Source organism: Hipposideros armiger, unplaced genomic scaffold (genome assembly GCF_001890085.2).
Source record: "Hipposideros armiger isolate ML-2016 unplaced genomic scaffold, ASM189008v1 scaffold_12, whole genome shotgun sequence".
Lineage (NCBI taxonomy): Eukaryota > Metazoa > Chordata > Mammalia > Chiroptera > Hipposideridae > Hipposideros > Hipposideros armiger.
The window spans coordinates 8,481,300-8,499,077 of NW_017731362.1; the positions used below are offsets into that span (position 1 = coordinate 8,481,300).

The window sequence follows — 17,778 nt, forward strand, 5'->3', positions numbered from 1 at the left end:
GTCTGCTTTTATTATCCCTTTTTGCCCCCATAGATTGTAACTCATCATAACTAAGAAATGACACAATTTTACATTCTGGAATCACTTTTTTTGTCACTTAACTTTTTGGTAGTTTATATTTTTCCTCAGCATTAACATAAATTAGTATTTGTTTTAGACTCTTAAAAAGGGAAGTTACTTGGCCAAAATTACAAGATAACCATAGAAGTATCAGTTTATCATCAATTCTGTAGCACCACATAGAATTTTTGAACTTTGATTCTCAAAAATACTTATTTTTCATCATTCTACTTATTTTCTGCAGAGAATTGTTCTAATAAGCATAAATACCATTTTAGTAACTCCACAGAACATTCAGATATTTTTGTTCTAATTGATTTTTGTCCTACTGAGCATTTACTATAAATCACCATCCTAATTGCAGGTTTTAAATATTATATTGCTTTTTCTCCTAAAATTTAGTAAGGTCAGCATACTTTTTCTGTAAAAGGCCAAATAATAATACTTTTCAGCTTTGCAGACTACATGGTCTCTGTCACAGCTATTTAGCTCTGACATTGTAACATGAAAGCAGCCACAGATATTACAAATGGGTGTGGCGGTGTTACAATAAAACTTTATTACAAAAAAGGGTTCCTTTATTTGTAAGAAACAAAAACAGACCAAACTTGGCCCGCAGACCATACTTTCTCAGTCCCTGATTTAAACATAAACTAGCTTCCCAGTGCAGGAAACCAGCGTTAGCAAGTTTTCTTTTTTTTTCTTTTTCTTTTTTCTTTTTTTTGAGCCTATAACTTTTTGCTTATTTTATTTTAATGAATAGTTTGGGAGTTTTGTTAAAGTAGTGAGATTATTTGAGGTGAGCCAGAATGCTCCGGGAGTGGAAGATAAGAGTTGATGGCAGGATAAAAGTGGTACAGAGAGCTCAGCTCTCAGCCTGCAATGCTATCACGATTGTTTGTGGTATAAAATCTACATGGACAGATTAACCAAAATAGTGTTCTTGGTCAAGGAAATAGCTTTGTTGCTGAGAACCTTTGTTTACATTGTCTTTAGTTATAACAAGATTGTGCCAGTAAGTCCTCCACAGCTGATAGTATTTATTTGTAAGGCATCAATCTTACTGTCTTATAGATGAAATAATTGTCTCGTTTAACTGAGCAGACTTAACTGCATCAAAGTTTAGAATTAAATGAGGTTTCAACCACATAATGCTTTTAACATTTTAACTACCTTATATACACAAAAACTAAATTTCCTAAAATATTATTATTTTGGGAAAAGAAACTAGGAAATGGATAGTTCCTACCTATTTTTGTACAATTAGTTTAACTAGCCTGGCATAATTTTAATACTTGCTAATATTTTGTAATGGGGTTAACATTTTCATTTACTTAATTTCCTATTCCTTTTCAGTACTGTTGATGATTTCTCCATATTTGCTTAATGCAAATATAAAACTTAAGACTTTTCATCAAACACTCTTATTGGGATGTGATTGATGTATCATTTAAATTTTAAGGTACAAAATCAGGGTTTTTAGAAGTATTAAAATGTCAGCATTGGACTTTAGTTTTGCTCCCATTTATATAGCATAAGAATAAACTCTTGGAATAAACTGACAAGAAAAAATACTGGTATTAAAGTGGAAAACTGAAAAGGAATAGAATCGTTAATTTTATTTGGGTATTACAAAGAGATCTCAGCAATATAAAATTATTGTCACATCTGTTTATGGCTGTAATATCTGAAATACTGAGGCCCACTGAGATAGATCCATGATAGCACTTTTATCTTTAATGTAAAGTACTCAGTTATTCCTCAGACAATGATTTCAACTTCAAACCAAACTTAGATTAGGAGCTTTTTGTATTAATATAAGTTTTGTGCAAATCTTAAAATGTTCTTATTTATGATATAGGATAAAATTCCTCCATGAGGTCTTTTGATTTGTTGTTGTTGTTGTTATAAGTCCTGAGGGAGTTTAATCCAGACACCTCTCCCTCCCTCCCTCCTTCCCTCTCTCCCTCTCTCCCTCTCCCCATTTTTTTTTTTCTTTTTGTATTGCTTGGGTTTATCATTTAAACTGTGGTTGGGGATGTGTGGTATTCTTGTATGAGAGCAGTAAATAATGTTAAACCATGGAATTTAAAGCTACCTTATATGATTTAAAAATATAAATCGTGTCTGTTTTCCAAATCCTAAAGCAGTTAGAGAAACTATATTTTTCTAAATTCTAAGAGACTTAAGATTAAGTTATTAAAAACTAACAGGCAAATACAGTAATATTTTGGTTAAAATTAGCACTTTTTTTACTTACCAAAATAAACTTGGAATCATTTTAATCTTTAGATAGTATTTAATTTTATTAGTATAGGTTTGTATAGTGTAAAAACTGTGTCTAAGTGTCAACTGAATTGAAGGAGTTTATTTTTAACTGTATTTTACTTCTAACCTGTTTTTTCTTAATTTTTTTTTTCATTAAGACCACATTATAGTGCTTTTGAGGATTTTGATAACCAATTTTTTAAATTCAAAAATGTTCAAAATAGCAACCTTTTTTAAGTTTGAACACCATACAGGTTATATATTATGGAAATATCATTAAAAAGGAAACAAACATAACAGATGGATTTCTGCCAAATTCCTAGCATAAAACCTCTCTTCAGGTAAAACAAAATATCGTACATGAAGATCCTTTAATCAGCTTGTAGATTAGTACTGATTAATTTAAATCATTAGTATTCAGTAAATAGTACAAATAGAATAAATTATTAGAATAGAATTCAGAATCAGAGAATAATTCATACTGAGCACTTTTTCAGTCTGTTCCTTAATTCACAAGACCCCTTATTCATCAACTAATTCGATTTAACATTTTTCCCTTGTGGGTCTAAAGCCATTGGCCAAATTAAATGAAAACACGTCCCTTTTAGGGTACTCCCACAGAAGTAAGGCCATCCACAGATTGTGAAGATTCAGAATTCAGGATGATGTCATTTAATGGGATGATCCTTTTATTCTGAAATGGAGCTCTTCATAATCATTGAAATTTTGAGCATAGCAGGCCCAAGGGTTTGCCTTTCCCTCCTTCTCCCCTGTAGAAGCAGCCTGTCAGCTGTATGCTAACGAGATGAACAATTAAACAGGGTCTTTCCTATCTGGCTGGCCTCACAGGCTCTGAGCTCTGACAAAGGACTGTTTATACACCTGGTGTGTGTGTGTGTGTGTGTGTGTGTGTGTGTGTGTGTGTGTGTGTGTACACATACGAGAGCCATTTGAATGGGTAGCTGCAGATTAAAGGGAGGACGTGGGAGCCAGGGTGAGCAAGGGTTAACGAGAACTGTAAGAACTGTGAAAGTCAAATTCTCCAGAAAATATATGAGGGCCATTCGCAAGGGGAATCAAGTTACAAAGAAAAAGTTCCTGCTAACTTCATTAACATGAAAAACTCCAGACTTCAATGGGTTTGCCAGTCTAAGGCCAATTTTTAAAGGAAGCCAGTGATGTAGGTTGGTGTGAGAAAATACTTAGTTTGTAGAAGTCCATCAAGACAAAAGTATATGCTGGCATTTATACCCCAAAACAAATTGAGTAACATTTCTGATGTTCCTTCAGCGAAAGGCAAAAATCCCTAAGATTTATTGTTTAGATGATAATCCTTTGTCTGCAGAGCCTTTCATCAGAAAGGAGGTGCTAGAACATTTTTATTGGTTGAGATTCAGAAAAATCAGAGCATTATTTATACTAATGAAATAAAAAAATAATTCAGCAGATGCATCATCACTCAAATGAGTGAAAATTGTTTGTTACTGTTCAGTGATTGCTGTAAAATGAATTTCACACATAGAATATATAGTAAACATGTATACATGTTTAAATTTTTTTATTTTAAAAGATTATTATCTTTTAAATTACTTGGTATGATAGCTCAAAATACTAGGTAAGAGCAAAAATAGCACAATTACCAAAATCATAGGAAGTTTTAAGATTATTACAAACACAGAAATCTTAGCTTTTACTTTATCCTGCAATGATTTCTTCAGTCAGTTAAAACTGTTCTAGTAATATTTTATCTTTAGAATAGGCTCTTTAAGGACCCATATAATTTGCAGCTGTATATTATATATTTATACCATATCTGTATTTATAAAATGGGACTTTTGAACTGACCTTTCCCTTAGATTACTGAGTAGTTCATAGCTAGCAAGATAGCACTCTATGTGTTAAGGATAAACATGACCAGGTTGGCCTGGAGATAGGATATCATGAAACATTTTCAAAATAATATTCTCTCTCAAATATAATTTTCATAATCCACCTTTTCACTCTTGTTATGTTTAGTTCTTCAGATTTTTCTGAAGTGTTTTGGGGGGAGAAATCTAAAGGCTTAGGGAAGATTTCAGTGGGAAGGAGATAAAAGTCTGCCATAGTTTCTGTGGTCCTCAGCTTTAAGATTTTATGATTCTAATGCGTGATGAAATGGTGTGGTTTAGAAAAAGGATATAGTCATGCTTGATTATCTAAGGGGATAGTGACACAACTAATCCTCAGCAATGACTAATCCTCAAATAATTTTAAAAGTAGTTATGGAATACATAAATGGGTTTCTGAAAATTACATTAAAGGTAAGAATAAGGGCAGAGGACAGACAGTTTTTAAAAAGAGTGGTAGAATACCTGATATGTTCTAATTTGGTCCACTACCAATTGGTCTGCATTGCCTAAAACTTAGCTTTGGTATCTTTTGTGTAGCTCATAAGAAACCAAAGGATAAACTCGCATAGGGGTAGTTATACCTCTTAGGGTAAAATCCATACAAAATCATGAAAGATAAAAAAACTATATTAATTACTCAAGAGGAATTCAAAGCTGGACAATTTACCAGGATTGAAGGATTTATTGAAAAACAGTGGTTTTCATATATAACTCCAGGCAATAAACCTCTTTAATTAAAGGCTTAATCTTCTAGGTGACGTGTCTGCTACTGTTGTAATAAAAAGCTTCATTTGTAACCAGTTTTTCTGAAAATAATGCAGCAGCCAAACACTTAGTGGGGTTTGCATGCCTTACCTTCCCATTTCAGGTTAATTGGGACTTCTATAAATTTGATTAAAACTGACAATAAAAATATATGGTATTTTTGTTGCCTGGCAATATAGAACTTTTAAGTTATTTTAACTTTGTGTTGCCTTATGTTGCTCTTTTAAAATTATTGAGGGGAGGCACTTAGAGGAAGAAAAACAAGATACACTATGTGTGTGTGAGGAAAGGACATGCCAAAGTAGAGATAAATATTATTAGTTGGAATCTAGCAATATTTTCTTAACTGCAAATTCATGCATACTTCAATATATTTCAGTAGTACGTGGAATAGGTTTTCACATTAGTTGATAGAGGATTATTAATAGATCCTATAAGGTATAGTGCTTATGGCTTCTGGAGTGCTTTGTCTGTATTACCTCATTTGCCATAACCTTCTGTGGGATATAACATTTGGAAGTTGGAATTTAAGTTTTTTAAAATAAATTTGTAGCTTTTGAAATCCAAAATCCAGAAAAGCGGCATGCAGGAAAAGTTGCTAAATTCAGATGAGTACTGTTGTTTTCTCTATTAACCCCAGTAAAATAATTTAAACAATACTGTCCCTGAACTATCTTGACTTTTTTTTTAACTTTAGGTTGGAACTCATCGAGAAGATTCTGTCAGTCTCAATGGCAATCATTCGGTCCTGTCTAGTACAGTCACTGCTGCAAGCACAGACTTGAACCATAAGACACAAGAAAACTATAGAGGTAACTGTACTGTTGATTTTCAGTACTAATGCAGACAGAGATGCCATTTGGAACGCTGTCACCTTTCTCACGCACATACTGACATCTGTGAATCAAGAGTCATCTTAGATGGGAGAATTCCAAACAGCATGAATGTGGAGGGTAGATGTTTAAGGTTCCAGAGGTGGCACACTTAGCTGGGCAAATTGTAGACACTTATTAATGGATGGAACCACTCGCAAACTGTTCTTCAGTTTTTACTGGTCATTTGCTTATCTGCTCCTGCTTCTGTAATATATGTCTTCCTTAATCACTTCCCCTCATGACTGAGTCTTCCTGGTCCCTAGAGACAGTGGGAAAGATATGTCTGAGTATGTTGAGAGCTCTGAATGATAGTAGCTGTTGTTTAGAAACACTTCAATTGTAGAAGCATCTCTGTTAAAAAGCAAACTGATCAATGTTATAATAGAGGTTATAAATAAATTCAAATATAATAGAGGTTATAAATAAGTACAAATAAGCTAATATTAAGAATACCAAAGTAAAGTTCTCCCAGTGATATTTAGCCATGATGCCTATTTTATTGTGTTGATCCAGGAAAATGTTAAAGCTTATTTCCTATACCTTGGCAGAATCTTGCAGGTCAGTTTCTAAAAATCCATCAAGTTTCTCATACCTTATTCAGTTGTTAAGTAGTGCCTGAAAGTGAGCATTAGACTGATCATCAAGGCCAGTCTTGTTCTTTTAAATACAGGTGCTTTAAAAATTACTTCCTTGGGCCGGCCGAGTGGCACGTTGGATAAGAGCTGGTTTGGGATGCCAGCTCTGAGCATCAGGGCCCCAGTTTGGATCCCACATGGGGCCAGTAACACTGCCCTCTACAGCTAAGATGCTGAACAACAGCTCTACCTGGAGCTGGGCTGCCGTGAGTCACCGGCACCGGCATAGGCTGCAGCCCCTGCTGCAGTGGGCTGCCATAAGCTACTGTGTGTGGCTGGCAGCTGGTGTGAGCTGCCAAGAAGAGTGCAATGATAATACCAACATGGGCCAGTGAAAGCAACGTCCTCCACAACTAGACTGAAGAACAAAATGACAGCAACTTGTCTGTTCCCCTTCCCCCGATTCCCCAGTGCTGTTCCCTCCCCCAATTCCCCAATAAAATCTTTAAAGAAAAAAAAAATTTTATTTCCTCTAAGGTTTGTGGACATGTTTTTTTCAGCTCTACATAGTGTACTTTCCTACATCTTCAGAGTTCCTCATAGCCCTATAACAACTAAGGATATTTACTATCTAGAAAGCTTTTAACCATCTTAGTTCTATTTCATAAATAAGTCTAGACATTTATTATGTATTTCTTTGCCTCTTTGTTAGGTGGCTTGCAAAGTCAGTCTGGAACTGTTGTTCCAACGGAAATCAAGACTGAAAACAAAGAGAAAGATGAAAACCTTCATGAGCCTCCTTCATCGGATGACATGAAATCAGATGATGAATCCTCCCAAAAAGATATCAAGGTTTCATCTAGAGGCAGAACAAGGTATTTATTAGCATCCAGGTATTAAATTTTACTCATTTGCCATGGTGAAAATACTTGGAAAATTGCAGGATGCCATGCACTTATTAAGTGTCGGCTGTGTCTGGTTCTGTTTATGTGTGTGATGTGTGTTATCTCATTTGATCTTCAACCGCATCCCTAACAGAATCGTGAAGCTGACTGCAGAATTATGTTTTCCATTATACCACACTATTTTAGGGTCTTATATAAATAAAGAATTAGATCTCTGTGCTCAGTGCTTATAGTCTACAAAACAATTAGAGGACAAAGCAACTGAGGCAAATTGTGCAATATAGACACTTCATCAATAAATATTGGAACATATTAATTCAAGGTAAAGTATATGGTAAGACTATTGTATGATTTAAACCAGGGGTTGGCAAACTGTAGCCAATGGACGAAATTGAGCCCACTGCCTATTTTTATAAATAAAGTTTTTTTGGAACACCTCCACATCCCATTTATTTACATATTGTCTATGGCTGCTTTTGCAATGTAATAATAGCAGTTTTGAGTAGTTGCAGCAGAAACTGGATGGCCCACAAAGCTAAAAATATTTACTATCTGGCCCTTTATAGAAAAAGTTTGTTAACTCCTGGTTTAAACCGTGATTTGAGAAGAGTATGGAAAAGGAAGTACTGAGGAAAAGGTGGACTGTGTTTCGGGAAGGTTTTCTAGAAATTGGACTTGACCCTGCTTTGAAGTATGGATATTGCCACATAGTACGTTAGTTTCAAATGATTTCCATATTCTTCCCTCAGGTTTTTCTTCTAGTTCTACATTAAAACTAGATGATTTGGTATATTTGTGGCCTATCCTATTTCTTGATATATGTATTCATTTATAAATAATATGTATATGTTACATATGGATATTTATACTATAAACATTGTTCTTTATTAAATTATGGTACAAAGAAGATTACAGTAAGTATGGTAGAAATAACTAAAAAAACCAGCTTGGTCCTTCCTGTATTCACGTACTTAAAAGGTGCCCCTTTGCTTTTGACATTCTCGCTATTTTCAACTCTTAAACATTTCTCTTGGGAAAAATTAAATCTTAAGATACTAATACTATCATTTTAATATGTATTGTACTTGTGCAGAGCCATGAAGAAGTGAAAACTGGTCATGGAATCTAGAGACCACTCCTTTGAGGCATCTTAATTCTTTCATAGTTTTATTATTCAAATAGAATTTTAAGGGAAGTAATGTGCATGTTTCCTCCTTATTCATCTCATCTTGTAGGTCAGAGGTTGGTAAACTTTCTATGTAAAGGGCCAGACTAGTAAATATTTTTGGCTTTGTGGGCCATACGGTCTCTGTCCTCAACTGTTCAACTGTGCCATGGTAGCAGAAAGGCAGCCATAGACAATACATAAATGAATAGGCTGGCTCTTCCAATAAAATGTTATTTACGAAAACAGCCAGTTCACCAGCCATGGTTTATTGAACCCTGTTATGGGTCATCAGAAATTGAGAAGGCAGTATAATAATAGAATAATAACAATACTTAGTAATTAGTAATAGTTAATAGGTTAGTAATATGTCCTTTGGACAAAGTAAGGCTAACTTGGGTTTTACTCATGGAAGATGGTGGAATAGGTAAATGCTGTGCTTGCTGCCTCCCATGACCACATTAAAATTATGACTAAATTATAGAACTGTCAACCTGGAGAACCATCTGAAAACTAGCTGAACAGAACTCTTATAGCTAACGATATAAGGAAGAGGCCATGTCGAGACTGAAAAAAAAAATTTTTTTTTAATTACAGGGGGACCATAGTATTTAGCAACTCACTAAACTCACACTAACCCTAAAAAAAAAAAGGCTCTCTGAGCTTTTGGTTTCTTCTTCTCTAAAAAGGAACTTCCTATTGTAGGATTCTTATGGGAATAAACTGAAAATGATGCATGTAAAGCCCCCTTCACACTGTCTCGTACTCAATAAATACACTATAGTTATTGTGATGACGATAGTAATTTTAGGTATGTAGTGTAGGTTTGCTTCTGTGGAGCACTAACCTGGATTCTTGTCGTTACACCATCACTAATTGTCTGTGTAATCCTGGGGAGGTCATTAATTTCTCTGGATCTTGCAGCAGTTTGCAGCCCTGCTACAAAGACTCCTGGAACATTTTCGAAGTACAAGTGACTGGTCCCCCAATCCAAGCTCTATAAATCAGTATCTCTGGTAGTGGGACCTTTGGAAGCTCTATTTTTTTTAAGTGCTCCTGAAGATTCTGATAGGTGGCCACATTTGGAAATCTTTGGGCTAGATGATTCGCAAAGGTCCCTTTGAAGTCCAATAGCTAGTGATTCTCTGCTACTAAATACTCTTGTGTAATTCTTGACAATTAGCTAGTAAGAATCTATTTTGTACTTATTCTTTATTACAGTAACTGGTATTAGAGGTATTATAGTACTCAAGGTATTAGAAAAGGGGTGGAAACATCTATTCTTTGTGCACATCATTTTAAGGTTCTGCTCAATAATTTATTTCTGAAATGTAAATAGAATTTTCTAAAATTTATTCCAAAGCATTTCCCTCAGATGTTTTTTTTCTGATGTCTTAGTGCATTTTCATTTCAGAAATTTTGGAAAATACATAAAAGTATACACAAAAGTCAGAAGAAACTCCACTACCCAGAATTAACCACTGTTTACTTTTCAATGACTATCTCATTTTCCATAAATATAGTTTAAATTGGAATTAAAGATATAATTTTTATAATTTCAGTTTTTTTCATTTAACAATGTACTTTTAACATTTTCACCTATCCCTGATTGTTTTCTGCAAAGTGGAAAAATACTTTTACCAAAACGTTTTCTCATGCCCCTTGGTAATCAGTACCTTCTCCCACCCCCTGGCAACTGTTGATCTGCTTTCCATCACCATAGTTTTATCTTTTCTAGAAGTCATGTAGATGGAATCATACAGTCTATAATCTTTTGCGTGTGGCATCTTTTACTTAGCTTAATCTGCAGCTTGATTTTTTTAGAGGCCACATAGGAGACCATTGTCTAGATACACTGTAACTTATCTAACCCGCCTCCTATTATTGGACTCCAGCGTGTTGCTAATGTAATATTTATGTGTTCTATGTACATCTCTAATTATATCCTTAGGATGAATTTCTAAAGTTGGAATTGCTGATTAAGAGGTAATGAGCATGTTAAGGCTTTGGATTTATTTTGCCAATTTGTCCTTCAAAAAAATTGTTCTGGTTCATCTGTGTTCTAAATCATCACCACTGATGATGATACTTTTCTCTGGAACAAAACGTAGTAGTTTTCTGATACTTCTCTCACTCCCTGTCTTAAGCTTTTCTTTCTCTTCACTAGGTGACTGCCAGAATATATTTAAGAGCACAGGTTAAGCAAATTAATCCATTAGTGCACTGGGACAGTGCTTCTCAAACTTTAATGTACATGAATCAGCCAGGGATCGTGTTAAAGTGTAGCTTCTGCTTCAGTAGGTTTGAGTAGAACCTGAGATTCCATTTTTAACAAGCTCCCAGTAATGCTGCTGCTGCTGTAGCAAGGTGCTACAATATTATGTAGTCGTTAAAATTATGTTTATGAAGAGGTTCACGGGTCCGGCTGAGTGGCGTGTTGCTTAAGAGTTGGCTTGGGACACCAGCTCTGAGCAGCAGGGCCCTGGTTCGGATCCCACATGAGGGCCAGTGACGCGCTCTCTACAGCTAAGATGGTGAACAACAGCTCGACCTAGAGTTGGGCTGCCGTGAGTGGACGGCGTAGGCTGCAGTGAGGCTGGCCAGCAGTGGGCGTGAGCTGCCGTGAGCCGCCGTGAGCGACTGCCCAATGGCCGGCGAGGGACTGCCTCACCCAGGAAGAGCGCAGTGATAATACCAACATGGGCCAGTGAAGCGACGTCCTCCACAACTAGACTGAAGAACAAAAGGACAGCAACTTGTCTGTTCCCCTTCCTCAATTCCCGGACACTGTTCCCCTCCCCCAACTCCCCAATAAAAACTTTAAAAACAAAACAAACAAACAAAAAACAGTTTCAGTAACGTGGAGAAGTCTTCATGCTGTAATGTGCAATGAAGAAACCATTTAAAAATATATGTGGTGTAATTTCAACTATATAACTATACATGTGCATTGAAGAGAGATTGGAAAGATAAATAATTGTGCAGTATAGCTATTACAGTTTGGTAACATTTATAGGTAATTTTCATGTCCGTCTTTATAATTTGCACAGTAAGCATATCTGTGCCTTATGGGGGACCTAACAGAGTTGTTACTGTGTTTTCCAGCAGCACTAATGAAGATGAGGATTTGAACCCAGAACAGAAGATAGAAAGGGAGAAGGAAAGGCGGATGGCTAACAATGCCAGAGAACGCTTGCGTGTGCGGGATATTAATGAGGCATTCAAAGAGCTTGGTCGAATGTGTCAGCTTCATTTAAAGAGTGAAAAACCCCAAACAAAGCTTCTTATTCTTCATCAGGCCGTGGCAGTCATTCTTAGTCTAGAACAGCAAGTCAGAGGTAAGTAGTCTCAGCAGAGACCCACAGCTCTCCTGCCTCAGGCTGGCAGACAGGCGAGTTGTTTGCAAGTAACTAGTACTTCTGCCACTGCATTGTCTGAAACAGGTTTCTCTCGAGTTCTCTTACCTCTCTCTCACTGTATTGGCCAATATCCATAGGCTCAGCGCTTCCCACAGATCAGTAGAGAATAATCCAGTGTGACAATGCTGAGAACAGCCACCTCCGCCTGCTGCTCAGCGTTCGTGCTCTGTGCCTCTTTGTTCTTACTGACCCTGGTCTCCCACACTGTTGAATTTACCTGCTTGGACCTGTCCCCCTCCTCTCCTTCCTGTCTTCCCTACCTCTCTGTATTCAGTGTCTTGCTGCTTTTCCCTGGGGGCATCTACTAGGTGTGCTGCTTACTAGGAGGCCTGGCCGTGGCTCCTCTTGCACTGCCTCATGTGGATGTCCTTATGCCCATGGCAGGAAGGTTTCAGGGCCTCTTTACTGATCCCTGAAGAGGAGTTCCATGAATTCGGGGGCTAGTATGTCCGTGAGAGCAAAAGTGTGATTTATGTAGGCTCATCTACTGCTGACTCTGACAACTCTCCAGCTGTTTTCCTTTCCAAGAGGTTTGATGGAATCCTGAATGCTTTGAAACTTCATTTTTTGAATAAGCATTTATTGCACATGTCCTCTGTTGCAACCAGCTATGTGCTAGACCTCAAGTTATCAATTAATGCAAGCCCTTGAAAGGTTCTACCATTGAGCTTGCTTTTTTGCGTATTTTTTATCATTTTTTATCATCTTACCCAAAGTTATGAATGCCTCATCCTAAGCCTTTTTGCAAAGAATTTATAGATGTTACGTTGAGTTTCAGACCCTACCTCTAGCCTCTCTTCATTGAGAGCAATTCTGTGTTATTTATTGGATATTTGTGTAAGATTTTACTTAAAGACAGTTGGAAAAGAAAAAAGAATAGGAATAGACAGATGCTTGACAACTATAATCATGGACCTTCAGTCTTGATTACAGGAAGAATACTCTTTTTAAAGAATCCAGAGTTAGAGAACTAGAACACATTTTCAGAAAAACATACAATAGTAATTAAATGTCCATCCACTTCCCTCCAATATATTTAGTGAATAAGAGTGATGCATAGGTTAGTTCATGCATAACCAACCTACCACAAAAGCCAGATCCTTGCTCCTAGTATCTTAAGGCCTTTGAAATATCTGTAAGGGGTAAATGTAAATGAACCCTGATCTTCAGAGAGTTATAGACTACCTGAGATATTCATAAAGACTTTCTGATGATTGACTGCTCGTCTACAGCAGGAGCAGTTGTTCCTTGAACCTTCAGTATCTCCTCTCACTTTACCAAAGATTTGTATTCAGTTGTGTCTGACACCCTTTGTCTCACTCTGAAGGTAGCAAGATACCTGTGTTCAGTGATCCAACTACATACATCTCCTCCTGTGCAGCCAAGATATTTTCTTCCCTGACTCTACTTACTTATTGTCAAGACCGCTGCCTCTATGAGGACTGTGAAAGTCTTACTGCCTGGACAACAGTGGTGCGAGCACCTATTTCTGTACATCTTTCCTTCCCACAGTTTATTAGAGCTAGAGTCATTTGTGTTTTTCAAAACATTTTTTTTAAAGATCGGAAGTACCTACTCTCAGATATATCCAAGCCATAAAAATGAGAAATACCTCAGTGTTTGCAAAAAGTTATAAACTCCACCATGCCTGGGTGGATCTTACTCATTTGTAAGATTCAACTTTGTAGTGGTTCCACTCAAGTACCTAGATTAGAGAAGCTGAATCTGAGAGAGAGTCTAACATCTAGGCTCTTACAGCTGCGTACTAACTTTCTGGTCCCTGTTATGGATACTGACTTTTCACACATTTCTGGAAAGCTCTATATAAGGAGCCATTGACTGATTAGAGTTTGAACAAAACTTAAATACAGTGAACTGTAAATTCATCAGGGATTACTTTAATATTCATAAAGGCCTACCTTCCTCTCACCCTCAGACTCTGGGCTTCAAAGCCAGAGGCTTTATTTTATGACTTAGTGTAAAAGCCTCGGGATCTATGTGAGACTCCTTGCGAGGTATTCTGATGGCTGGCTGGCAGACAAGCTTCATAACCCTTCGTGCAGCCCTCAATACCTATACCTTGTGTATGGCAGCCCCTTCAGGGTTTAGCATAGCCACTGTCCTTCCCTGGACTTTATCTCCAGCAGTTTTGAATTATTTTAGTAATTTGTTCACCTTTGGGAACTTCTTCATCCTTGCAGGGGCCCTAGCCAGCGGTGCCTGAGCCTAGCAGTTGCTAGAAAAACATACATTTTGTTTACATATCTACTGTGGGCATCCTCTGGACTCTGCACTCTCACCTGGTTTGGGATGGTGCTCCAAAATTGTATCTGGCTACCCACAACGGACCATCCTTGGAAAGTGGTTATACCAGGAGGGCAGTCAGACCCAGACCTAGTGGTGCATCTTGAGAAGAGCCAAAGAATAGCTTTTCTTCCAGGTCTCAGCTTTTGCCAGAGCACTTCTTGTGCCTTGGGGCACCACATATTCAATCCCATCTGGTTCCCACCATTGCCAGTTCAAGCCTTAACATTATCATGACTATAATTTTATCATTACAGTTTTACTAATCCTCATCCAATTTCACATATTAACCTCATGTTTGTGTGCTCGGCTTTACTAAAGGTTAAATAACCGGTCAAACACTTCCTAGTCTGACTCTTGCACAGGTCAGCACTGTCAGCTCACTCCCTTTCAGGTGATCACTTAAGGACAGCAGCACTGTAACAATTTTGGTTTCCTCGTCCCTTAGTGAGTTTAAAGATGTATCAACTAGGACAGTGGTTCTCAAATCTGGCTGGTTCCAGAATCACCTGTGGCTTCTTTTTTTCCCAAATAAATTTTCGGATCCTACACCCAGTAGATTTTAATTTAGTTGCAATGAGATGGTCACACATGGCAGTCTTAACATATTCATTGATAATACTCTACTCCTTACTAAAACTGCACTGAAATTAATAAAAATGGCATTAACCCACAAGGACAGATGGGAGAGAAAACAATAGCAAATGAGAGAGCAAAAAATGTATGAATAGAAAGTAGAGGAGTGGCACTTGACTTATTTAGACAGAAAAAATTAAGTGGCGCAGGAAGGAATAGCAACAAGAAGCACATTTTGCCACACTGAGCCCCTTGCCCTGCAAGGCTCTGTACTTTGGAGGGACTGATTATTAGTGAAGGCATCCAACCTAGAAAGGAAGATTGACTGGAGGTCTGCTATGGAAAAGTGGAATCCCTAAGTCTCCTCTCTACTTCATTGCTTCTGCCCTCTCTTCCCTTCCACCATAAGACAGGAGGAGTATTTTCCGGAAAAAATGAAATCAGAAAGGCTGCAAATGGAACACCAAGAAGAGCAGAGAATGGGTGAGGCACGGAGATGAACAGTGAAACCCTTAGCCCTGTGTCCTGCTTTGCTTCCCTAATGCTGGCAGCAGAGTGTATTAAACCCATCTTCAAGGAAATTGGGGAATTCTTTTCTAGAGAAACTAAGTACTCTATAGAGAAAACACCTCCAGATTTAGGAATTCCTGAGTAATAATGCCTCACTTTTGAATTACCATATGGTAAAACCCACAGAAAGAAAAAATAACAGCAGTTTGCTCAGTTTAAGACCTAAGAGTCCCTGACTCATAACTTATGACTATAATGATAAAAATTATTTTCCTGTTTCAGAGAGGAATCTTAACCCCAAAGCAGCCTGCCTTAAGAGAAGGGAAGAAGAAAAAGTTTCTGCCGTATCGGCAGAGCCGCCAACCACACTGCCAGGAACCCATCCTGGGCTTAGTGAAACTACCAACCCTATGGGTCATATGTAAACATCAGCCAGGTAAGTAAGGGTCTGAAAAGAAAGTACATGTATAAGGAAATCACCTGATTTATCTTAAAAACTCAGAACATTTGAAAACAATTCTCTAATGGCACTGGTTATGGGAAAGGTCCTATGTTTGCCTGTCATATAATCACACTTAGAGAGCCAGTGTCACTTTATGCCAAATGACTGTTCTCTTCAAAGTGTGGTAGCATCCTGTGATTATTATAAAGAATTTGGGGGCCGGCCAAGTGGCGCGTTGGTTAGGAGTTGGCTTGGGCCGCCAGCTCTGAGCAGCAGGGTTCAGATACCACATGAGGGCCAGTGACACCTGCGCCCTTTACAGCTAAGATGGTGAACAACAGCTCGACCTGGAGCTGGGCTGCTGTGAGTCGCCGGCGACGACATAGGCTGCTGTGCGGCTGGCAGGCAGTTGGCGTGAGCTGCCGTCCAATGGCTGGCGACCGATCTGCCTCACCCAGGAAGAGCGCAATGATAATACCAACATGGGCCAGTGAAGCGACGTCCTCCACAACTAGACTGAAGAACAAAAGGCAGCAACTTGTCTGTTCCCCTTCCCCGATTGCTGAACACTGTTCCCCTCCCCCGATTCCCCAATAAAATCTTTAAAAAAAAAAAAAGAATTTGGGGTTCTGCTGGATCATCATGTAACTCTACATGAATGTCATTCCGATGCAAGAAGAAAATAGTGCAATGACTCTGCCATCAAAAAAATTATTTTGCTACCACTCATACTCCTCATTCCTCCACTCAGAAATACTTTATCATAAACCAGTTTTCTGTTAGCCATCTACCTCTTTTTTGCGGTGAAATCTTTATACACCAGAGTTACTGCTTGTTTCCATTTGGATCGATAATGCAGGTTTATAACATGCACCTTCCTTCCCTGTGAGCAAATCAGTTGCACCTTCTGGAATCTACTAATGAATGTAAAGGTATTATATATAATAGAGCCAGAATGCCCTCTTTCTGGAATTTTACTTGTTGAAAGACTTTTTTATCTTCTGTTTCATGGACTAAACACAATTCACTTCCTTGTGATTTTTTTTTTTAACAGTGACAAAAGTAGTACGAGGTTATCACCCAAGTAGTTAATGTGAATCATCTTTTTTCTTAACTATATACATTCACATTACCTATAATCTAAGTTGTAAAGTTAATGTTTAGGTGGCAGAAATTAATATAGACTGTAATTAAATACTTTGGTCGGTGACATTTTAGCGAGCAACCTGGATTAGGAATAGAACTGGGAGCTTCACTTTTATAATCTGCCTTCAGTGATGTGTATCTCTTTTCCCAGTTTTATCAGTGGATTAATAGCAGTAAGAAAAGATGAATGGATGGGAGGTGCGGAGCAGGAAAAAAATTGCAAGTTAATTTTATTTGGTCAGCTTTGTGGCTGTCATTTTGAGCCGAAAGTCTGGAATTTGATTGACTGTCTTGTAAACTACCAACATTAGTCAATAATCACCCTTTCCTGAAGAATTTGGTTCCTACCATCTCTACATCTACCTTCCTAGGACCAGACTAGACCAAAACTGAAGATTTCATTTGGGGACAAGAAGAGAAATGTTGATGTATTTAAGTCAATTATAATTCTAACATTAGCATACTGGAGAAAACGCTAAGCCACTGACCTCACAAAAAATATCCAGCAACCTAACTGATCAGTATGCATGTCAGAGAGACTTCTGGCAAGAGCCAGTCAACTTGCAGATCCTCTAAAACCAGAGCCATTTTTTCATATTCTGTGGAAAATACAGAATATCATGAAAAAAGTAAATATTTTTATTCAAAAATAAATTTTGAAGTTTTAAAATAAAAACATGCTACTGTGGGCCAGCCGAGTGGCGCGTTGGTTAGGAGTTGGCTTGGGACGCCAGCTCTGAACAGCAGGGCCTCGGTTCAGATCCCACATATGAGGGTCAGTGATGCTGTGCCCTCTACAGCTAAGATGATGAACAACAGCTCTCCTGGAGCTGGGCTGCCGTGAGTGGCCGACAATGGTGTAGGCTGCAGTGGGGCTGG

General features: G+C 37.7%; 1 protein-coding gene across 11 annotated transcripts in view; it reads left to right on the top strand.

Annotated features, from left to right (window-relative positions):
• TCF12 (transcription factor 12) overlaps positions 1-17,778 on the top strand; it is a 334,886-nt gene that overhangs the window by 302,428 nt on the left and 14,680 nt on the right. For 6 of the 11 annotated variants that reach the window (XM_019665578.1, XM_019665554.1, XM_019665598.1 and 3 more), the window contains 4 exons: positions 5,680-5,794; positions 7,145-7,307; positions 11,608-11,840; positions 15,594-15,747. In XM_019665578.1, the coding sequence (XP_019521123.1) occupies positions 5,680-5,794; positions 7,145-7,307; positions 11,608-11,840; positions 15,594-15,736 (654 nt within the window). In that variant the 3' untranslated portion in view covers positions 15,737-15,747. Of the gene's footprint in view, positions 1-5,679; positions 5,795-7,144; positions 7,308-11,607; positions 11,841-15,210; positions 15,285-15,593; positions 15,748-16,075; positions 16,237-17,778 lie in introns of those variants that run through there. The other 5 variants (XM_019665588.1, XM_019665606.1, XM_019665641.1 and 2 more) reach the window with 3 other exon arrangements.